Source organism: Phascolarctos cinereus, unplaced genomic scaffold (genome assembly GCF_003287225.1).
Source record: "Phascolarctos cinereus isolate Bilbo 61053 unplaced genomic scaffold, phaCin_HiC Scaffold_726;HRSCAF=1367, whole genome shotgun sequence".
In the NCBI taxonomy this organism is placed as follows: Eukaryota; Metazoa; Chordata; class Mammalia; order Diprotodontia; family Phascolarctidae; genus Phascolarctos; species Phascolarctos cinereus.
The window spans coordinates 22,581,695-22,607,028 of NW_027556098.1; the positions used below are offsets into that span (position 1 = coordinate 22,581,695).

Here is a 25,334-nt window from a genome sequence, read left to right on the forward strand (position 1 = left end):
CAAAACACTCCATTTTTCAGGAAAGCTTTAATATTGCTTTGTCTTTAAGGAGTGACATAATTGAACACTTTCTCTAAACATAGAAATGAATTTATGCATCATTGCAATGGGATTAGCCTAATTTTTTGTTTATGTCACATGATAAATGTACCTGAATCACATTTGCGTGGTCACTTTTGAAATGAGTACACTAATACTTAATTAATTCTAATGCAATTAGGTATCTTCACACTGATCCTGAAGGGATCAGAGTTTAGATAGTTAAAAAATATCCAGGGAGAAAGAGCAATAATAATAGTCTTTAGTGATTTAAGATTTGAAAAGTAATTTGAATAAAGTACCTCATTTGATTTTCTCAACAGCTCCGTGAAGTACTACAGTTATATTATCCCCATTTTACAGATAAGGAAACTGAGGCTGAGAGGTGAAATTACTTGTCCTGGCTTACACAACTCCTAGGTGGCTAAGACAGAATTCATACCCAGGTTTTCTCAATTTCAAGTCCAAAACTTCATCAAGTATATACTATGTTGCACTGTGGCATCCAGATCAATTAAAATCAGCAAACATTTTTAAGCACTCACATGCATGGTACTACAAAGATGAAATTGGCACAGACTTCAAGGACCTCATAATCTCATAGAAACAAGACAATGTGAACACTTAGAATATGGAAAAGTCAAGGGAGAATACCTCAGTTCTTAATTTGGGTGGGTGAAATATTTATCATCTTACAGTATGATTAAATTTTCCACTTACCATGTCAACAGAATTATCTAACTTTCCAGATTATTTGATGAAAAATAACTCTTGCTAAAAGAAAAAAAAAGAAGTTAAATCTGGCATATTTCACACCAAAAGCTTCTCCTTTGAACTAAACATTATTTTAATGGCTTTGTCAGATTGCAATAATTTGTGCAGCTACCTTGATCTCATTCATGTTCCAGCATGCACTGACTTCCCTACAGAACTTTAGTGCATAACTGACTGATCTTAGAATCACAGATGATTGACTAGTAAGGAACCCATCGCCCCAACTGTTTTTTTGTTAGAGACATCTTAATGCATTCATTTTATTGCTTAGACAGTTTTTTTCTTTAAACTTCCACCTTTCTAAATAAAGAAGGTTCAGGGTTTAAACTGCCCAATGATCATGAATTGTCTACTCCTCCCCAATATCTAACTTTTGTTAATGTAATTATTATTTCTGCATTCATATATTTATCTACTTGGCCTAAACAAGTAGTGACCTCTAATATGGCCATCTACGTGTAATGAAAAAGTATTCTATGCCTTTGCACATTCCAATTGTTGTATCTAAGCACAAAATATTGATTCCTTACTAATTGTATTGAGTTGTTATTTTTGTTAGCTATTTTTTATTAATAAATATTCTTGCTTTTACTTTTTTAAATCAGCAATGCTATTCTATATTTGGAAATATAGTAGATCCTAGTGATACCACCAGCTATCTACATAAGCATGTTACGGGTAAAATATTTTCCCTTGCAACAACCACCAAACTTTTGCTTTAGTTATCGGTTGTCAGTGTTTGTCTTACTTTAATTTTTCCCAGAGGGCTTTGTTCTCTCTTTAACTTTTTAAACTTCCCAAGTGGTAATAAACTACACACACACACACACACACACACACACACACACACACACATTGAGAGTAGGAGTATTTTATTTTTGTCTTTCTGTCCACAATGCCTATTATACTGCTTTGCATATGTTAAACATTTAATAAATGCTTGTTGGAATTAATTGACAATAATTATGGTCTATAGGGCCAGTCATAATTGCCTAACTGCCTAATAAGTGTTTCACTTGTAGCTGAGTCCTAAAAATATACATTCTTTTTTTTTCAGACAGGTAGATTTATTTTTTTATAATTTATTTACTTTCAGTTTTTAACATTCACTTCTATATGATTTTGAATTTTAAATTTCCCCCCTCTTTCAACCCTCCAGATGGCATGCAATCTGATATGGGCTGTACTTATACATTCATTTTAAGTATATTTTCCCATTAGTGGTGATGTAAAGAACAATTATAACTAATGAGAGGAACCATGAGAATGAAGCAACAAAACAAAACAACAAAGGAAAAGGAGAGCAAATAGTATGCTTCCATCTGCATTCCAGCCATAGTTCTTTCTCTGGGATGTAGATAGCATTTTCCATCGTGAGTCTTTTGGAATTGTCTTAGATCCTTGCATTGCTGAGAAGAGCTAAGTCTATCAAAGTCAGTCATTGCACAATGTGGCTATACTGTGTACAATGTTCTCCTGGTTCTGCTCATTTCAGTCTTTAACTATAATTCAGCAGTAGTAATAATTTCACTTGGTGATTATGCAGTGGCTTCAGGTCTCCCCCTTGTCACCTGGGTCACTTATCCTTTAGACTCTTCACTGCTCACAAAGTGACAATAAGAAAACATATTGTCAGTTTTGTGACTGTTCTATTTCATATTTAGTGAAGGAAGAGGTTGGAATATTAACAAAATTTTGCTTTGGATTATCCGTGTTTTTCAATTATCTGTTTTACTTTTCCATAAGTAGTCTTTCCATAGATTGTCATCCTTTCCATAGATAGCCAAATTGAAAATTATAAAGGAAGTAAAGGAATTGTACAGATGAAAATGACTTTAAATATTGTCTAGTGCAATGCTATTTGCAATGTAATCTGGTCTCTTAGTTCAGTTCTTGCCCTATTTCTTTAATTCTTCATTGGATCCATGATATCGTCAATGTGCATTCCCTGTATGCCTTTTCAATGCATATAATTCTGATACATGCCTTGTGCAACACTTTCCAATATATCACACGTTTATTTTAAATTGTGTATAGCCACCAAGATGAAGACGATTCTTATACTGAAAGACTTAGAGGCATTGTGGCATAGTGTATAGTTAGCTGGATAGTAGATAGTTAGCTGGACTTGAAATTAGGAAATCATTGGTCTGGATCCCACTTTAGACATTCACTAGTCATATGCTCTCACCTAGAGATTCATTTCCCTCAGCCTCTAAAATGGAGATATGAATATTTGTACTACCTGACTCACAAGGTTGTAAAGCAGAATGTGATTTGTAAAACTTAATATTTAAGTGTGAATTATTTTTCTTACTGGATTGGCTATGTGAATTACTATTCTTTGTGCGTTAATTTTCTTGTCATTACTTAGTTCATTAATTTGATTCAATTGTTTAACTTTAGGGATTTTGAAATGTAAAAAGGACAAAGCATATGAAGGCGGCCAGCTGTGTTCCACATGTTCCAGTCCCAAGCAGCTGAACAAGCAGGAGATTCACAATTTGAAAGACATTCTTTGTACTAAGCCTGTCATACAGTCTCCTCTCAAACAAAACTTCAGTAGCAGCATCAATGAAGAAGAGAGAGAAGATGAGGAGGAGGAGGACAGCTCTCTCTCTCTGGAAGAGGTTCAATTCTCTCCTTGGAACATCACTTTAAATATGACTGATGAGCATGGAAATACAGTGAACTTGGCTTGTGAAATCAAGAAGCCCACAGATGTTTCAAAAATTCAACTAAACCAAAGTGATCCCCAGGAAATTGATATTAATGCAACCATTGCCTTGGAATTACAATGCCCAATGAATCGAGAAAATTATGAGAAACTGTGGAAATTGATAGCTTATTATAGGTCCCAGTAACATTACAACGAGAGATCATGCTCAGCAAAGACCCCAAAGTCAGTTATCAATACAGGCAAGATACAAATGATGATGCCCTCTACTACACAGGGGTGAAAGCCCAGATTCTTGCTGAACCCTCTTGGGTGATGCAACCATCTGTAGATATTCAACTGAATCGACGCCAGAGTACTGCCAAAAAAGTATTACTATCACTGTATACCCAGTTTTCACAAATAATCCCAATCAAAGATCTGAGGCAGCAGAGAAGCAAAACCTGGGTAATGATTGAACAGGGTGAAAAAGTGAAAACAGCTCAAACTGTGGTTGAAGGGTCTGTCTGCCACTTGAGCTGCAATGTGAAAGCCTCTGAAAGCCCAGTTCTCCTATGGGTGCTTCCTGATGGCTCCATGTTGAAGGCTCCATTTAATAATCAAGACAGCAGATTTTCTGTCCTTAGTAGTGGTCAGCTCATCATAAAATCTGTGGGTCGTTCTGATTCTGGTTTGTACCAATGCATTGCTCAAGTGAGAGATGAGATGGACAGAATGATATACAGGGTTTCTGTCCAACCTTCTATCATCCAACCAACAAAAAGACACATAGTAACAATTGAAAAAAATCCTGAAGAACCAATCATGTTGCCCTGTAATGCCCTAGCAATACCTGATGCTGAGCTTAGCTGGCTTCTGCCAAATAAACAGATATTGAATGTATTGTCCAACTCAACACACGCCTATATGTTAGAAAATGGGACTTTATTTATCCCTAGTGGCCAAAGCAGTGACAGTGGCTACTACAAATGTATAGCTATCAATCAGCAAGGAGTGGACCACTTCCTTGTTAAGGTGACAGTGAATAAGAAAGGAGCAAACAAGTCATCAAAAAGAGGCCAACTAAGAAAGCACCTAGGTTCTAAGACTGCTTTGAAAATAAGAGACAATGTAATAGAGGATGAAGGGGGTTCAGGTATGGAAGAGATGGATTATTCTGCCAGGAGAATGCTTACTCCAAAAGACCAAGAAGTATCTAGTAAGCCAAGAAATGATGCTGTCTCTAGGACACAGAATAAAAAAAATAAAAAAGGCAGGAGGAAAATGAAACACTGGAAAGATTTAGAAAGCGCCCCAGAGAGTAATGTTGCAGAAGGCCGGAGAGTGTTTGAATCTCGAAGGAGAATAAGCATGGCAAACAAACAGATTAATCCACAGCACTGGGCAGACATTTTGGCCAAGGTACGTGGAAAAAATCTTCCCAAGAGTACAGCAGTGCCTCATACTGATTCTATCATTAAAACAACAGTGGCTTCATCCATGAAACAGAAAGGTACCCTTCCACCTCCTATTAGCAGTCCCCCTTTGAAAAATGCTGTGCAGACAACACCTAATACAGAAGAGTCCTCAGCATCTGAATTTCTCTTCAATGAAGATGAACTGGTTTCAGTCACAATTTCTTCAGCAAGTACTGAGCAGAGTGATTTCAGAACACTTCTTGCTGAACCAAAAATAGCACACACTCATGTGGAAGAATCAATAGCTTATGGGACTTTGGGAACTCTTAAAACTCCATATGTTGCAGAAACTCCCTCTATATGGACTGAACCCACACCAACAACCTTTTTACCTTCTGAGTCAACTTATTCTGCACCACATCTGAATGCTTTTTCTGAGGACCCAGCTAATGAGGAAATAACAGAAAGTTGGTCTACTGTAGATAATACTGATTTCACAGCAGGCTCTGTATCAAGTCAGGATGAGCTGCCATTGGATACCATTATTTTGGCAGAGTCTGAGACTGTGACATACCTTTACCCAGGCCTGAAAACCAATTCACAGCTCAACAAAGATCATGGTGAAGACCCCCCATCCATTCAATTCATTCCAATTGACCCAGCTGGAGTCAATGATGTTGATGTTCCAAAGAATGGCTCAGATGGTTTAGATCCTCCAGCCTTGGCATTTGAAGACATACTTTCTGGGGACCACAATATCCCAACACATCAGCACCCACAGATAAAAACCAAGAAAGCTCAAAGAATTGGCAATAGAGCAGACATTCATGATAACTCTTCAGTTCACCAGGATGATGATAAGGAATATGAGACCACTCAAGGAGAAAAACTGGAAAAAGTGCCTATGAGCAACAGAATATCTGAGAAGGCTAGACAAGATGCTGTATCCACCACAGCAGTATCTGAACTCTCATATAATGTGGTAAGTACTGTTATTCCCCTCCTGGAGCCTGAGCAGATGACATCTATTACTACTAATGAAAAGCTTACCACAACAGCAGCCATTACAACTGCCTATTCAAAGAGCATTCCCACTAGTTCATTGATAACACAACATCCCCGAAGAAGGCCTAATGGGAGAAAAAGATTAAGACCTCACAAACTTCATCGGAAAAAGCTAAGTCCACCAGCTACTTTTGCTCCAGCAGAGTCAGAGTTTAGTTCAAGAATTCTTGTAACTGAACCAAAGACTGCAAACAAAGTAGATATTTCCCTTGTTTCTGCTCCTTGGGTTGAAAACAAAACTACTCCTCCAAAACAGTTAGAAAGGAAGAAATATGTAGAGGCAGTTACAAAGGGAGCATCACGTAGAAAAGTTTCAAAGAGACCAAAATTAAATCAGGCCACAACTACCACAGTAGCCTCTTTTGATACTGAAACAGAAACAACTAATTATCCTACAAGTAAATTCGCTATGCCTATGACAGCCACCACGCAAACCATAGGCCTTCTCACTACTGTTCCTTTGACAACTAAGGCCTCACATGAGAAAAGACCAAAAGAGTATATGACTACAACTCCTTCCACCACAGAAATACCTTTACCCCACCATCCAGTACAAGAAACAACTTCATACATGTATAAGGATTTGTTTGATGTGGATTCAGAAAATGAAGAAATTGAAAGTGATTATGGAGTCACATATATCAATGGCTATGAAAGCAGAACTGTGGCCCCCAGTGAGTTATTCCCTGTGTCACCCTCTGATTCAGTTCACTCAAAGGTTACAAAATTTCAAAAAGAATCCTTTGGTTTGGGGTCTTCAAGTACATCAAGCTGGGTGCCTGAAAGGATAGTTCAGACCACACTTCCCCCAGTAGTACATCCAGGTGTAACTAGCTCTCAAGAAACTAGTAAAGATTCATCAGTTTTCAAAGAATCACAGAGATCAGATTTTCCTTCCAAATTTGTAACACTAACTGAAGTCCCTGACCCATCTCAACAGGAAGAAAATATGCATCCTCTGTTCCCTCAAGCAGAAAAAAAGAATATCCTTCAAGTCAAGTAGAAATCACAGCCCAAGGAAGGCCTGTCGGACAAGATTCTAAGAAGACTGTATCAGCTGTTACCCATTCCATAAGATTAGACAATCATGGTGTCACACCTAAACCATCTAAGGAGGTGATATCCATTGTTGCACCATCTCCATCTCCAGTGGAGCAGATGCCATCTCCAATTGCCTTGGTACCTTTTACAGAATCTACCACAACACCATCATTACATTTTTCAAGCGCCTCTAGTACAACCACCCAAATACTGATGGAGTCCAAAGAAAACATCATATTTAATCATGTAGGGACCCCACAAAGCAAAACATCTGAAATAGATGATCAGAAAACAAAGCTAAATTTCAGTCCTAATGAATTTCCCACACCCAATTTTAACCAAAATAGAATAAATTTGCCTTCCAAACAGGAGCAGTTCAAGGAAATACAGGGCAGTAGTTCCAACAACCGCTTACTCCAGGGTTCAGATCCTCCCTATCATCCAGGGAGGATGCCTGTTTTCCACCAGCCACCTGCCATAGTTCCTGAAAAGCATGAGCTGCCAAGACTGACTGCAAGGCCATCACATATAACAACACAAGGCTCATCTCGACATTTTATAACTTTCCAGCCACCTCTTCCTTTTACTAACAAACCAGAGATAACATCATACCCTTCACAGAACAGTCCGGAGAAAGGACTCCCTGGAATGACCACAGTAACAACAACCACAATGACAATCCCACTGCAGAGGCCCAATCCAATCATCCCTAGTAGACCCAGTCAGCCAGGGACCAACCAGTTTAATGCCAACCCCAAAGTGTTTGGAAATAATTACATTCTGAACAAAAAGGCTCAGCTACAAAGATGCCAAGTCCTAGAATCCCCTACACGGCAAATGGAAGATTTCCTTTTCTATTTAATAGGACTCCTATATTCACACAAGTCAGAATCACTCCTAAGCCACCAGCAACTGTCCTGCCTGTCTCAGTGAGTACAAGAGAGAAACAAATAACACCAGGCCTGTACAGCCAGATTACACAGGGTACCATCCACAATGTCATAGGTATTCCTGGAGCACCTTCAATATTCCATGGTCCTAGTACTAGATCACCTCCTTTGATTAATTTAAAAAATACTCCTCCAGTGTTTCCTACTTGGAGGACCATTCCTTATACAGCATCTACCATTCATTCCTACAGAAATGTCCATCATAGTAATTCTAAAATCACATTCAGTGGAGGACCTCCTGCTCCTAGTTTGTGGGCACTTGGAGAGAAGCCCCACATCATTACCAAGTCCCCTCACACCTTATCCATCATTGCTGAAACAGATGTTGTCCTTCCATGTGATGCAAATGGAGAGCCCAAGCCTTTTGTTACTTGGACAAAGGTTTCTACAGGTAAGATATTGAAGTATTCAATTCAACCAGCTCTAATAATGGATACAGCCCAAGGGGAAGCTGATTAGAGAGGATCCTGTAAAATAAAAATACCCAAACCTGTTCAGAAAAAGAAATGGTTAGGCTAGATTGGGGAGATCAGATAAGTCATTTGTAGGCATCCCATGAGTCTGGGGACTCAAAAGGGATCTCATTGACAATTCATACCCTCTAAGAATGAGAAGAAAATTGGGGTAGCCATGGAAGAGATGTGGTTTACCAAGAATACTTTGGACAAATAATCACCTAATGCTAGAACTATTCCAGAAAGGATGTCCCCTCTTTCTAAGTGTTGTAAAATTTCTTCTACTAAACCCCCATGTGTTATTGCAATATGGAAATGACTCTTAGTTCTCCAAGGATATGCCAGAAGTAAGACTCTTAGGATTAGAGTGGAAAAGGAGCCATAGAGGCCATCTATTCCAATCTCTTCCTGATTTCACAGTCAAGGAAACTGAAGCCTCAGAAGTTTAAGTGATTTGCTCAACATCACACAGATAGTAAAAATCAGAGTCAGGACTTAAGCTCAAAATTGTTTATTCAAACACCAGGATTGTTATATTACACACACACACACACACACACACACACACACACACATGCGCACACACACACACACACACACACACACACACACACACAGAGCCAGGACTGTTGGCTCTTGCTAGGTACTATTCTATCAGGACAAGTTCTGGCATTAACTGTGTTTTTCTCAGTTAAGAATCAGCCTAATTACATGTGGATACAATTGTCACTAGAAGGCGAGCCACCAGGTGATTAACTTTTTTCAGACATAGAAACTCATGAGAAATATCTACCCAGGTGTAGATCAATTGTAATCTGGATCAGTAGATAAGATACCTAGTCAATGAAATATTGGATCCTTAGGAAAAGCACCCCGTGAGATGGAGGACTCTTTTTATCTTTCCTCATTTATCATACAAAAACAATGGTTTCAAATTTAAATCTCAATTTCTTATTCCAGAACCTAGAAGTGCTTATAGTGGATTTATTAAGTAATTCCCAATCAGAGCATGACTACAGAATCTAGTAAATATGTTGTCATTGGGAGAATATTACCTCTTTTGAAAGTGAGAAATACCTCATCCATTCTATAATCCAATCAAACAAGAAGTATTTAACTGCCTACTATGTGCTATGCACTGGGGATACATATATAATGAATGTATTAAATCCTACTTTCAAGGATCTTATATAATTCTAAGAGGGGAGACAAGTGCATACATAAAAATATATGAAGAATGAATATAAATACATACAAATTAGTGAAAACAAGGTAACTGTGGAGGAAAAGGATTAGCAGTCGAGGGGATCAGAGAAGGTTGCATGGTGCTTGAACCAATCTTGAAGAAGGAGAGGGATTTTATAAATTAGAGGCAAATAGGGAGCACATACTGTTGCATGAGGAATAGCTAATGCAAAGGTATGGATATATAAGATCTGGTATCCTGTGTGAGGAAAGAGAGGTCTGTTTGGATAGATCACAGAGTCAGGGAGGGAGGTAATTTTCAATGAGGCTGGAAAAATAGATTGGGAGCCAAGTTGTGAAGCAAAGAAAACTTGATTTAGACAGTTAGGAGGAAAACCAGGATCAAGTAGTACAGAAAAGACAGAGTTCCTATAGGAAAGAGTGTCAACAGTGCCAAATGTAGTAGATAGATCAAGAAGAATGAGGACTAAAAAAAAAAAGCAAACCCTCTAATTTGGAAATTAAGAGGTCATTGACAACATTGGAAAGAACAGTTTTAGTCAAGTGGTGAGGTCAAAAGCCAGACTGCAAAGTGTACTCAGCAAGTGAATGGAGAGGTGGAGGCAATGGGTGTAGATAGTTCCCCTCCCCCCAGGAATGTGGCTAAAGTCGGGGAAGGGAAATAGACTATGATAGATTTAAGGAATTATAGGGTCTAGTGAAGTTTTTTGTTTGGTTTTGTTTTGTTTTTAAGTAATATTTGGAGGTAGTAGAAAGGAACAAGAGGATAGAGACAGGTTAAAAATCAGTGAAAAAGGGAAAATGATTAAAGCCCCATTCTGCTGTAGAAGATTGGAAAGTGATTAGGTCAAGTGCACATGAAGAAAGTTTGGTCTTGGCAAGGAAAAGGGCCAACTTATTGTCAGATACTAGGAGAAGGTGGAGAGAATAGGGGATAATATAAGAGGTTTTGAGGTGAAGAGAAATAGTAAAGAAAGAAGCAGTGTAGAATTGCATAATTGTGTCTGTAAAGTGAGATCTGAGGTCCACAGCTGAGAGAAAGAGGAGAAGGGAGGGGAAGTAGGAGGGTTTAATGAGAGAAGGTTTGGGGGGAAAATCTTGTGAGGAGTGAATATTTGACTGTTTGAATGTTTCCTCAATTAAACTGAATTATAGAGGCTAAGGCTTGCCCATTTCATATTTTACACTGGATAAAAAGGATTCAGTTCTATTTTCACAGTAATGTGCATCTATACACAAACATACTTATATATATATATATATATATATATATATATGTATATATATATATATATGTATATATGTATATATATATATATATATATACACGTATATATATACATATATGTATATTGTGTATATGTTATACACAATATACATACATGTTTCTGTTCAGTTGTTTCACTTGTGTCCAACTCTTCATGACCCCATTTTGGGGTTTTCTCGGCAAAGGTACTGGAGTGGGTTCTTATTTCCTTCTCCAATTCATTTTACAGATGAGGAGATGAGACAAATAGGGTTAAGGGACTTGCCTAGGGTCATGCAGCTAGTAAGTGTCAGAGTCCAGATCTGAACTCCATTGAATCCATTATTAGATGAATTTAATTATTAAAATATTCTTCCTTTTATTTGTCTTCTAAGTTCGTCTTATTGGACTAGTTCTGTACACTGGAATAGTGAGGTTTTCGGCTACCCCATGGGCTTTTGATCAGTGGAGAACCTAATTATACAGCGTATCACTTTAGGGCAAAGAAATATGATTGAGTGCCTTTAACCCAACATCATCATGTTCAACATGTATTTCCAGTGACAATAAATTTTCACCATTACCCTTTCAAACTTACCATTCACATATACACATGCATATGTACATACACATATGAGTGAAGGGAAATTTCTCTGCTCCTCCATTGTGCTAATCTGTAGTCTCAAAAATGAGAAAATATGAAATTTTTTCATGAAGAAGGATGGGTGGTGGCATCTTTAATAAATCTGGGCTTAAACAGTGGTAAGTGGTTATTGCTCTGGAACTTATAGACCAACTGTGTAGAGTCATTTTTACTATAAAGAAGTAGGATGTCATATTGGATAGCATGATGAACTTGGAGTTAGGAAGAAGAGCGAGGTTCAAATTCTGTCTCTGATGCTAGATGTGTGATGATGGACAAGTGACTTAACCTATCTGCACCTCAGCTATCTCTCTGTGACTTACCTACTGAATTATAGATGAGTTAAAAATCTACATCCAACATTGATAAAATAACAAGTTTTTGATGTAAAAATGCTGTGTGACTGTTATCTGTGCAAAATCTGTTATTTATCATAAGTATTTTTGGCTTGAGCCAAGGCATATCTCCTAATTCAAAGAGAAGAAAATAAATTCAAAGGGATAATAGAGGGTCTGGCACTAGGATTTTCTTTCTTCTACATGAGATCATAGGTGGTGGAATTATCAGGGACCTTACAAATCATCTAGCGAAACCAAGGGTGTGCTACTAAATATTTGACAACCAGCACTCCTAAAATTAAATATACTCATGATACACTTGTAAGTTTAATGTACATTATCAACATTTTCTCCACCACTTTCTTAGGTCTAGACCAGTGGTCATAACCACTATTTGTATGTCAAATCCTACTGCCTCTTGTTTTTGTATGGCCTACAAGCCAACGATATCTTTTGCAATTTTAAAATAATATTTTATTGTATTTTGAAATGTAAAAAGAAAAAAAATCCTTAGCTCAGGAGACAGGAGGCAGTTGGCCCTCTCATCTTAAATTTTCATCTGCGGTCTTGAGAATCAACAAAATAACAATTTCAGCCTTGATATATAGCATTTACCAATCTCTGAGATAGAAATGCTCACATTTGAAATTTAGAAATTAGAAATTTAAAAGTTGGTTCTCAAGAGCCAAAAAGAGCTGGCTCTAGCACTGCAAGCCCTACCCTGCCCCATCCTCATTTTGCCTCACGATGCAGATAATGAAAGTGGTATTTTCATCAGTTTCCAGATGAAGAAATTAAAGCCCAGAGAGGTGACTCACACAAGGTACATAGGATTTGGCCCAAGGTCCTCTGACTTTAAGTGAAGTCCACTTTGCCTCAACCCTCCTGAACCAAGAGAGAACAGAGTCTGGTGCAAAGATCTAGATCCAAGTTCTAACTCCAACTAGCAAGGCACAGCTAGGTCTACCACTTAGTTCCATTCCCACTACTAAGTGTTTTACAAGCTGCATGATTGTGGGCAAATCACTTAAATTCTCTGAGACTTGGTTTGCTCACATATAAAATGAGGCTAATAATATTTGTACTATTTATCTCAGACAGTTCTGTGAAGAATTTTCTTTGTAAATCCAAAGCACTGCATAAATATGCTATTACCACAACAAGAAGGAGTCAGATTGGATAATACTAATTGGTAGTTATTTTGATTGAAATATTTTTATACCTTGCTAATTTTCTTCTTTTCTTTTTTTCTTTTTTAAAATAACCCTCCAGGAGCTCTTATGACACCCAACACAAGGACACAACGGTTTGAAGTATTTAAAAATGGCACGTTCATTATTAGGAATGTCCAGCTCCAAGATCGAGGTCAATACATGTGCACTGCAAAGAACCTTCATGGTGTAGACAAAATGATTGTCACATTATCTGTGACAGCTCTGCAGCCCCAAATATTAGCTTCCCACTATCAGGATGTCACAGTTTACCTTGGAGACACAATTGCAATGGAATGCTTGGCCAAAGGAACACCACCCCCACAAATTTCTTGGATTTTTCCAGATAGAAAAGTATGGAGGAGTGTATCAACTGCTGAGGCTAGAATTATGCTTCATGAGAACCGTACCCTAACCATTAAGGAGGCTTCCTTTTCAGACAGAGGAGTTTACAAATGCATAGCAAGTAATGCTGCTGGGGCAGATAGCCTGGCTATCCGCCTACATGTTGTAGCTCTACCTCCCATCATTCACCAAGACAGGCAGGAAAACATCTCACTGCCTCCTGGACTCAGTATTCATATTCACTGCACTGCCAAAGCAGCTCCTTTCCCTAGTATTCGCTGGGTGATCTTTGATGGCACTCAAATCCGTCCTTCCCAATTCATCAATGGGAATTTGTTTGTCTTCCCAAATGGGACGCTTTACATCCGCAACATCTCTCCCAAAGACAGTGGAAACTATGAATGTGTGGCAGCTAACATGGTTGGGTCAGCCAGGAGAACGGTTCATCTCAATGTGCAGAAGACTTCTGCCAATGCCAAGATCACTGGGAGCTCCCCTCACAAGACAGATATTACTTATGGCGGCACCCTGCGCCTGAACTGCAGTGCCTCAGGAGATCCATGGCCGAGGATCCTCTGGAGACTGCCTTCTAAGAGGATGATTGATTCACTTTTCAGGTAAGTGATAGATCCAGTCTGTCACTTAATTCTACACAAATGATAGCTTAATTATCCCTCTTAAGGAGAATACACAAAGTTCTATGGAGATTTTCCCTTCCAGATACATTGGCAGCCTCCCTCTAAAAGAGAAATAAATAATGGAGTTTATTGGCAGCTAAGTAGCACAGTAGATACAGCACTGGGCCTGGAGTCAAGAAGACTAGTTTAAATCTGGACTCAAATACTTATTAGCTATATGACCCTGGGGAGGTTACTTAACTTCTGTTTGCCTCTTTTTCATTTGTAAAACAAAGACTTATAATAATATCTACCTGAAGATAAAATAAGAATACTATTTATAAAGAGCTTTTTTTATTTGCTAGCTATTATCATTATTGAGTTTAAATTCCCCTTAAAATAACTCTATGCAAAAGATCACAGACATTCTCTATAAATGAATCTCATTCACTGCCCTCTGACCTAATATATAAGGTATGAATTATTTATACTAAGAATATTTGTTGGGGAAAATAATGTCTCTTTTATTTTTTTAAAGAATGATTGGAGTGGAAGCTAGGTGGTACAGTGGATAGAGCACCAGCCCTGGAGTCAGGAGGACCTGAGTTCAAATGTGGCCTCAGAAACTTGTCATTTATTAGCTGTGTGGCCCTGGGCAAATCACTTTACCCTGACACCTTCACACACACACACACACACAAACCCACAAACAAGAATGATTGGAAACTTTTTTTAGAAGTCTGTTCATCAGTTTTCTCTTTATCATTGAAATAAGAGATATACAAAATTCAATTTAAAATGAAATGCCTCACAAGCAGTATTTATATTAACCTTATTGGGAGACAGTTTTTTCATTTTCACATGAACATTTCCACTGAATGGTAAGAAAGAACCATGAGATTTTGTTGTCTCAAAATACACAGGATGTTGGAGTATTCAAAAGTAAAAAAAAAAAGTCTATAGCTACACTATTGCTTCTCTCTAAAATATCACACATTAAAAGCATTGTGTTCTCTTCTCTAGCACAGGGCCTTGAACATAGTAACATAGTTAAGTGCTAAGTAAATGCTAATTGCATTTAATACATCCAGACCCACCCTCTTACTCACCTCTACCTCCATGAAGAAGTCTGGTTTATGTGAGCCATTTTGTTGTATAATCTGGCTTGCACTAGGGTACCTCACAACCTTTCTACTAGTGCCCAGGGATCATCCCCTAGGAAACATCTATATAGTGGCAAAGTTCCAGAGTATCAGTTTACACATGGAATGTCTTTCTACTGTGTTTAGCCTCTCTTGGTCATTTTCCATGAAGGAGATGTATCCTCACACAACTTTCTAATATTCTTTTAATATTCCTTAAACATTTGTACATCTGGAATATCCTTTTTAATCTCAGTCAATTTAGAATTTCAACCTGCAGTCCATATAAATCTACTCCACACCCCTCCCCAAATGTTCTAGCTGAATATACACACTACCATTTGGTAGATTTTTAAAGGAGATAGCATCATAGTTATTCAGTTGGCTTTGGCACAATCAATTGGCATTCCAACAGGAAAATGTGAGACCATGCAATTCATTTTAACATGTAACTGACCTCTTTTTAAAAAATTATCTTTTAACATTCATATGCTTTCACATGGTTATAAGTGTGATCATTGTTTCCAACTGTGGTAGGCCTAAGGTGTGTGATTTTCAGTGCAGCTAAATATATCTTGATGATTAATAATATTCCTGGTTTATTGTGCCTATTCATCACGTCATTTCATTTCATCATTTCTGAATCAAAGGCACTTTTAAAACAATTTTTAAGCTAGAGTTTCCTTTTCCCCCTAAGTAATTGGTTTTTTTTAATGATTTATTATAGATGTACCATTAAACATCAGTATAAGCAATTGCACTTAATTTGCAACAATTTACATTCAAAAAGAATGAATGTCACCAATAACATGAACATTGGTTCTGAGATCAGAGGTCCTAAGTTCAAATTCCACCTCTGATACATATGGATCCTTGGGCAAGTCACAATACCTCTGAAATTCAAATTTCTCATCTGTATAATGAGAGGGTGAAGGTGCATTCCAGCCCTAAACTAAGCTTCTGTAACTTTTCGTTCCCATTAGAATTCTTTGCCCATTGGTTTCAATTCACTTTTCCTTATGTGTATGTATTATTTAACATGGTTGTTATTTCCATATATTCAGATCTTGTAGCTCTATTTTTATTCACATCACTTTTTTTTTCACAAAATTTTTCCTCATACTTGTCTCACACTTGTCATGCTTAAATACATTCTGGTATTCCAGCCCAATCTATTTAACAATTTATCTAACTATTCCTTTATTTTGAACATTTGATTTCTTTCCATTTTTTTTGTTTGTTTGTATGTTTATTTTTTACTATGATGAATGATGCCCCTATAAAAATCCTTGAACAGATAGAGCCTTTTAATTTTTTTTTTGTTAAAGCACTTGGAATAACAACGGAATTATTAAGTCAAAGGATATGGTTATTTTGGTAACCTTTATTGTGTACTCCAAAATTGCATTCTAGAAAGATTCTCCTGGTTTGAACTTTACAAGCAACGAATGAGTGTGTCTGTTTCATCTTAACCTTGATAGCACTGGTTTTTGATGTTGTTAATTAATTTTTTTGCCAATTTTATGGGTATGAGGTAGCACCTCAAGTCTGTTTAAATTTAACTTATTTGTTAATTAATTATTCATGGGAGGCATGCTGGATAAAGAAATAGCCTGTGAGTCAGTAAGCCCTAGGTCCAAGTTCTGTTTCTGAAACATACTGGCCCTGTGTCACTTAATCTTTCAATGCTCCAGGCAACTGAGGCTATAAATTGGAAATTTACTGACTGATCTTCATTGTCAGAAGATTTTTTTTTTTAAACCAAGAGCTCCCTTCACTAATGAATTTCAGATTTGGTCCTACTTTACCAGGAAATACATATGTGTATGAATTTACGTATGCATAAATGCAAAAATAAGTCATATGCTGATATGTTTAATTACATATATAATTAGTGAGGTTACAGTAAATTAGTGAGTTTGACCGTTTCTCAAAAGATTGTTAATGATTTGTGTCCTCCTTTGAAAATTATCTGTTACTCTCCTTTGACCATTTATCTACATTTTTAGCAGCTGTTTACATTTTATCAAGTTTTATTTGTTGTATTTGCCATAAATATTTCCACAGTATGTTTTTCTTCTTCTTACCATATTGCTTTGTGATATGTTTTTTAAAAAAATTAATGTAGCTATCCACATTTGTCTTTTTTTTCTAATTATTCATTCTACTTATTTAAAAGAAAAAAAAATCTCCCCTTAGCAATTGAAATTAGACCATTTTCTTCCCATTTAATTTCCTTGCAAATTTCCTAATTTTCCCAAGTCTTGACAGCAAGGATTGCTTCATTTTGTTGTTGTTGTTGAATTCCCTTGTGCTCAGCATGGTACCTGGCACAAAGGATATGTTTGGTAAATATTTGTTAATTGATTGATTGATTTCCCCACTGGTTATCTAACCAGTTTCATTAACATAATGTTAATCAGGACCAATTTCTTTAAACAAGATGGGTAAAAAGTTGTTTTCTATAATCAATGATGGTAGTTTGAATTCAATCCCATATAGAATCTCATTTTCCTTTTAGAACAATGATACAATTGGAAAAAGAAAAAAAAACTTTAGACACATGAAACTTGGAACTGGGATTAGACCTGTAATTCCAATCCAAACTTCACAGAACAAATCCCCTTAATAAAAAGATTTGTTCTGCAAAATTTGGATTCAGTCAAAGGGCCACATGTGACCTTGAGGCTGCAGGTTCTCCACCTTTGGTATAGGGAAATACCGATGAGTCAACTCCTTCTGAAAATGCAGGTAGAAATTTTCTCTGAAACTTTTAGTCTTAGAAAGTTTCTTGAAAGTATTGAGAGTTTTAGTCGCTTTCCTAAGGTCATATGACCTGTAATTATTAGAGATAGAACTTGAACCCTAGTCTTCCAGGCCCCAAGTCCAGTTCTTTCTTTGTGATTCCACACTATCTCTCATTGAAGACATGAGTGATATTCTTTTTTTAAATGAAAAAAGATTTATTTCCAAGACTTGTAAAACAGCTCCTGAAAGATCAACTTTCCCAGAAAACTATAGATGCACAATAATGCTTTTTTTCAGTGTTAGAATGTACATTAGAATTAAAATTCGGTGACAAAAATCACCATTCTTCAACAATGTGGGCAGGGAGAAAAAGGCTTGAGGAACAATATGTTTACCTCGAGCACTAGGAAGAAGATGAGCACAAATGAATGAGTCAAGAGCTACATATGAATTAAACCTTTAATACTAGGAATCAGGGTGTTTTGTCACTTAACATTCACAGGGATCATTAAAGTGCTTAGTGTCAAAGGAATGAAACCACAAGAAATCAAGCATTTTGGCAAATATACACTGAAACATCCTATATAGAGCATATCATTCTCTGTATCCCTTCTTGCACACGCTGGCAGCAAGTCTAAAAGAGAAGAAAGGGCTGAAGCACCCCGCTTTGCACTTTCTACCTCAAACAAAACAGACTATTTAAATATCAGTTCTGTTTTACATAAACACAGCTTTAAAGTACAATATCTGTGCAAGAGAGGGACAAATAGAACATATAGATAGCTTAACAGAGACCCAAAGAGAACAAAAAGCTTCTGACTCCTTAGACAGCTTTCCGATGATATCCAGGAGGGCAACCTCATAGTCACTGGCACTAAACAGTGCTGAAGAATTCTTCATCAAATATTTTAAGAAATCATTGCAAATAGTTTAACAATAAAGCCAAACTCTTCTCATTAAGGGGTGTATAGGCCAGCATTGCTCCAATTCTTATAAATAACTGCAGCAGGTGTGGCATTCCATAGACCTGAAACATTGGTGCCTCAGGGTGATTGGCTGAGGATCTCAGCATCCTGTGGCCTCTTGAATCAATAGAGCAGCTGAGTGCACAACATGATATTGAAGTATTCTTTGATCCCTGCCACCACTCATAAGTGATATTCTTTAGAATGTGTTTAGAACAATATCTCTGAGGGCGTTCTAAATACCATGATTACACTTCAGCACTTCAAAACAGCTGTGATTTTGTCAATATTGGCAATGTCACAGATACAGATCCTGAACTCATCTGTATCTTTTATAAGACACTGTGGCCAAAACTATTCATCACCTGAAGGTCATACTTTGAGGATCAGTCTTTCCCCATTTAACTAGCCTGGTATTTGACAACAGACCTCTATATAATCACTTGCTATTTTGTGTAATTAAAAGCTCCACAGTCTTGTAAGGCTTTCAATGTTGATTTCCACTGCCAAGTTCTCAGAACCTTCATGATGTGATGGATTACCAGAATGTATTTAAGAGCAATAAATATGAGGTATATAAATAAATATGAAAAAGTTTTATGAAATAAAACAGTGTGAATAAAAACAGAACTAGGAGATCCAAGTATATAGAAATTACAACTGCATAAAACACTCTCTCTCTCTCTCTCTCTCTCTCTATATATATATATATATATGGAAAAGTTAATTGAAACCAATGGGTAAAGAATTCTGATGGGAATGAAAAGTTATAGGATCTTAGTTTTAGGGCTGGAATGAACCTTTACCTTCTCATTATACAGACAAGAAATTAGAATCTTAGAGGTTTAGTGACTTGCCGGAGGATTAATGTATATCAGAGGTAGAATTTGAACCTGGGTTCTCTGATTCCAGAACAAGTGAGCATTTTATTGGTGACATTCATTCTTTTTGAATATAAATTGCTGCAAATTAAGTGCGATTGCTTGTATTGATGTTTAATGGTATATTTATAATAAATCATTAAAAAAAGAAACTATTACTTTGAAGTTATCCTTTAACATTCATATGCTTCCTCATGGTTCTAAGTGTGATTATCTCTTCCAAATGTAGTAGGCCTAAGGTGTGTGATTTTTGGTGTGGTTGAATATATATATTAATGATTAATAATATCTATGACTTATTGTGCCTATTCAGCATTTTCAGTCCTCTCTGAATCAAAGGTACTTTTAAAATATTTACTAAGCTAGAGCTAGAGGAGAGAAGAAATTGGAGAGCAGGGAAGTATTTGAAGGGGTGTTAAGTGGTTGTAGAATTAGCATTGTTCTGTTAGGTAGAGCTGGGGGCAATAAGTGGAAGTAACAGTGGAGCAAATTTCTCATTAGTTACAGCTTTCCCAAAGTGGCAGTCGTGTTCCTTTCGCTGCAATTTTCTATTTGGAAGCAGGGTGACCGCTTTCCTAAGAGGTTGTAAAAAGGGACTCTCTATTCAGGTACCATTATACCAGATGACTCCCTGAGGTCTCTTTCAACCATAAGATTCTGTTTTTTGGTAATTATCTGCCTGGAATACAGTAGATATTTCATAAATACTTGTTAGTTGGTTGATTGAGTCTTAATCTGGATACTTGTGAAGCTAAATTTTCACTAAAAACTGCCTAGATTTTGTACTGTTGAATGTCAAAAACAATTCTGAATTAGTTACCTGCATGTTGGTGTTTATAAGAACCATACTAACATGCTAGAATTTTTTCCAGTGATGATCATCATGATGATATGTCTTTAATTGAAATCCATTTTGTAAATTTTTTACCTAGAGGAAGCGTGGCACATGGTCACTTTCTGTCGTTCCAAGTCAAAGACAAATTAATGCCAGAGTCGAGGTTTTAGTTGGCAAGTGTCAGCCAGCTCTAATTACCATCGCCTATGGAAGCTTCCTTTTGCCAGGTGCTGAGGAAGCCTAATTTAGCCACAAGATTCTGTATAGGAGTATTTTTATATGATTAAAATGACAGCTGCTGCCATGCTGTTTTTAGTATTATGAAATATATGAAAAACACAGTCATCTTGAGTGAAAATAATGAAAAAATGATCTTTTCCTTTAAAAATCAGAAAAATAAACTTCAATTTCCTTAAGGTTAATGTAAATTCATTGTGGCATTTCTTTTGATATTAATGCTCAAGTAAGTCATGTGCCAAAGAAGCACTTGTACTAGCAGAGCTAATATCTTTGACCAAATCTCAAATTCTTAAATCAGTGGTCGGGTCAGCTCAAGTTCACAATAGACCACAGAGGTCTTCTCTTGTGCAGTAAATCATTTTAGCATTTGGATACAATTCCCTTAAGGCTACAAAACCCATCTGACATTTCCCAGTAGCAGCTGATATGTGGATATTTCTCTAGGAGCATATGTTTCCTTTTTGTTCTAGGGAACAGAAGTCAGGATGTGTGATCAAGAGACTTACATCTTGTTTCTTTTCTTTCCTGTTTAGCTTTGATACCAGAATCAAGGTGTTTGGAAATGGCACTTTGGTAGTGCATTCTGTCACGGATAAAGATGCAGGGGACTATCTGTGTGTTGCTCGGAATAAAATTGGTGATGATTATGTTGTTCTGAAGGTGAATGTGATGATGAAACCTGCTAAGATAGAACACAAAAGGGAGAATGACCACAAAGTCATCTATGGTGGGGACCTCAAGGTTGACTGTGTTGCTACAGGCCTTCCCAACCCTGAGATTTCCTGGAGCCTTCCTGATGGCAGTATGGTCAATACCTTTATGCAGTCAGATGACAGTGGTGGACGGACAAAGAGATATGTTGTTTTTAATAATGGAACACTCTACTTCAATGAAGTAGGAATGAGGGAGGAAGGAGACTACACCTGCTTTGCTGAAAACCAGATTGGGAAAGATGAAATGAAAATTCATGTCAAAGTGGTTGCTGAACCTGCAGCAATCCACAACAAAACCTACTCCGTTATCCATGTTCCTTATGGGGATGTTGTCACGGTGGCCTGTGAAGCTAAAGGAGAACCTACCCCAAAGGTGACATGGCTTTCTCCAACCAACAGATTAATTCCAATCTCTTCTGATAAATACCAAGTGTTTAGAGATGGCACCCTTCTTATTCAAAAAGCACAGCGATCTGACAGTGGGAACTATACATGTGTGGTGAGGAACAGTGCTGGGGAGGACAGGAAAATTGTCTGGATCCATGTTAATGTCCAATCCCCCACAATCAATGGCTACCCCAATGCCATAACAACTGTTAGAGAAATAGCTGCAAGAGAGAGCCGCAAACTCATTGATTGCAAAGCAGAAGGCATCCCAGCACCACGGGTCTTGTGGGCTTTTCCAGAGGGTGTGATCCTTCCAGCTCCCTACTATGGAAACCGCATCACTGTCCATCGCAATGGCACATTGGATATTAGGAGCCTGAGAAAGACAGACTCAGTGCAGCTGGTGTGTATTGGACGCAATGAGGGGGGAGAAGCTAAGCTGATCGTACAGCTCACTGTAATGGATCCTTTGGAGAAACCTATTTTCCGGAACCCAGTCAGTGAAAAAATTACTGCCATGGCAGGTCATACTATCAACCTCAACTGCTCAGCAGAGGGAAGCCCTGAACCAAGCATTGTTTGGATTCTTCCAAATGGAACAGAACTGCAGAGTGGGAAACACTCACAGAGATTTTACCACAAAAAAGATGGCATGTTGCACATCAGTAGTCTGTCTGGTGCTGATGCAGGAGCTTATCGTTGTGTGGCTAGGAACAAAGCTGGTTATACTGAGAGACTGGTGTCTTTGAAAGTTGGACTGAAGCCAGAAATTAGTAATCAATACCCAAACCTGGTGAGCATCATCAATGGTGAGACCTTGCAACTTCACTGCATTGCTCAAGGAAGTCAGAAAGCCCACATATCTTGGACACTGCCCAGTGGCATGGTCTTAGAGGGCCCTCAAGTAGTCGGACGCTTTTCCCTTTCAGAGAATGGCTCACTGACTGTGCATGAGGCTTCTGTGTTTGACAGAGGAACCTATCAGTGCAAGGTTGAGACAGAGTACGGCTCATCTGTTATGAGCGTTCCTGTCATTGTCATAGCATACCCTCCCCGAATCACCAGTGAGCCAACACCTGTCATTTATACTCGACCAGGGAACACAGTAAAAATGAGCTGCATGGCTATTGGGATTCCCAAAGCTGAAATAACGTGGGAGCTACCAGACAAATCACATCTGACAGCAGGAGCTCAGTCCCGCCTTTATGGCAATAAATTCCTTCACCCTCAGGGCTCATTAATCATCCAGCACTCCACACAAAGAGATGCGGGCTTTTACAAGTGCACTGCGAAAAACATATTAGGCAGTGACTCTAAAACAACTTATATTCATGTGTTCTAATACACCTTTCCGCATTGATGGACTCCCAAGAAAACTGCAAAAATAAGCACAAGTAAAGTGTCACTTAGAAAAGAAGCTACCACTGAAAAGGGGAGTACTGTTAATAGAACATTGCTGTGATGGATGAATGCCCTGTTGGTTTCATAGGATACTTGGACCCTTTCTCCTCTTTCCAAAGGAAGCAATGTAGACACTTTAATGGGGAGCCAGCACCTTTGGGGGATTTCCTTTCATGTTTACAGGATAGATATGGTTTCATGTGATATTTCATGGTACCCAAGATATCAGCTACATGTTACTGTTTAAAGCAAAGCTACCCCCAGTGGCTTGACAAGCACCTTAAGGATACCAAAGAAGTATTAACTATAAATGAACTGCAGTGATTGAAGAACATAAAGTGCTTTGTTACCACATTGAGGATGCATCATTTAATTACCTCCTTGCACATAATCAACTCTATCAAATGATTACTCACCTACCTGCTATTTTCTCTACCGTTTCTTCAAAACCAAGATGGCTGATCATGGATTTAGAAAATGAATGATCTACTTCTAATAAAAGGTTTTCAAACATTAACCCTACAAATTATGCATGAAAGGACTTTCTGAACCATTCTACAGGGGTGGAATTCAATCATCATATACTTTATGTCTGTGTGTGTGGTTTTTTTTAACCTAGACTATGAGACTAAAAAGACATACAATGATCTCTGTCTCATTTTCATAAATTATTGGTCTTTACAAGACTCAGCTATATGACTGCAGATGTGGAAACTGATTTTCAGGTCCTGTCCAATCTCCCCCAATTTCACTACCCTATTATTTTGCTAGTCACCTCTCCCTTTACCTGGCAGTGAGAAGGATGGTGATATTGGATTTCTTATAGCTAGGAGGGGTGTTTTGAGCTACAATAAGAGAAGGGAATAGGTTGGGACAGAGAAGAGGACAAGCTCTGGCACTGTTGAGAATATAGATTAGAGCCACCTAAAAAGCTTCTCACTCTTCTCTGTGGTATCAAAGGTATGTACACCAGGACCTCTCTGCAGCCCACCCCCTAGGTCACCAAGTCAGTTATCCAGAATCTAACCTTAAATAGTCCTGGATAGTGGGTTGACAGTTATTTCCATGACTGCTCTAATGTGTTGATATGGTCACTGTACTGTACATTTTATAATAAAGAAATATTTTCCAAACAAGTTGACAGTGATTAAAAAAAATTTAGTGTGATTGCTTTTATTTAAGTATTAAAGAATTTCAAATAGATTTGAATGGAAGCTTCTTTAGCCATATGATGCTTCAATAATTTTCAGAAGCATCTTACTTGTATCTACCATGAATAGAAATTCTTACAGATAAAAAAACTAAGTCATACTAAGTGACTCCTAATCATGTGAGTGGAAAAGTATCACAACAAGGATATATAGTAAGACAGAGATGGTTAGATTAATACCAAGGGCCTCTCATTTTGTCTCTAGCACTGCCTATTCAGAGGAGAACCACAAAAGTGATTAGAGATTTGGAGAAGCTTTCTCACGTAGAAAAAAAAAGAAAGAGGGTTTTTCTTTGAAGAAGGGAAGACTGGAGGTAGAATGACATTGTGTTATTCATCCAATCTAGAAAATAGCCATTGTCTGTTTCCAGGGAGAATGGAGAAAGAAAGATTTGGACCAAACTTTCAGGGTTATTCTGATATTTGTTATTGTTGAACCAAATCTGTCTCCATTGGTATGACAAACACACTAAGAATACTAAGAGACAAGAATGTGTCGAGCCACCTCATACTAGCTCAGGAAAGCAGATAGTTGAATTTTCAGCATGTGCATTTACAACTCAGAAATAACCAAATGCTGCAAATAAAGACTTGATTTATTTTGTTGATTGTCTAGATTTAAGGAAATGATGGAGAGAAGGTTAGCAATGAAAATTAAACTTACAGTGTGTTGTGTGTACATCTCCCCCTCCCCCACCAAGTAACCAATTGTTAAACATTTACCAGCATACCCCTGCAAAAAGGTATAAGTGAGCATCAGTCCATATTCTAAGTTCCATCATTGCGGTAACAAAGTTGATGGGATGGC

At 37.6% G+C, this 25,334-nt stretch overlaps 1 protein-coding gene across 1 annotated transcript in view; it reads left to right on the forward strand.

The window, feature by feature from the left end:
- MXRA5 (matrix remodeling associated 5) overlaps window positions 1-24,452 on the forward strand; it is a 39,577-nt gene extending 15,125 nt beyond the window's left edge. The window contains 6 exon segments of the mRNA XM_020992887.2: window positions 3,220-3,663; window positions 3,666-6,899; window positions 6,902-7,771; window positions 7,774-8,334; window positions 13,104-14,004; window positions 21,349-24,452. Of these exon segments, the coding sequence (XP_020848546.1) occupies window positions 3,220-3,663; window positions 3,666-6,899; window positions 6,902-7,771; window positions 7,774-8,334; window positions 13,104-14,004; window positions 21,349-23,257 (7,919 nt within the window). The 3' untranslated portion in view covers window positions 23,258-24,452.
- Window positions 24,453-25,334: the final 882 nt, after the last annotated feature.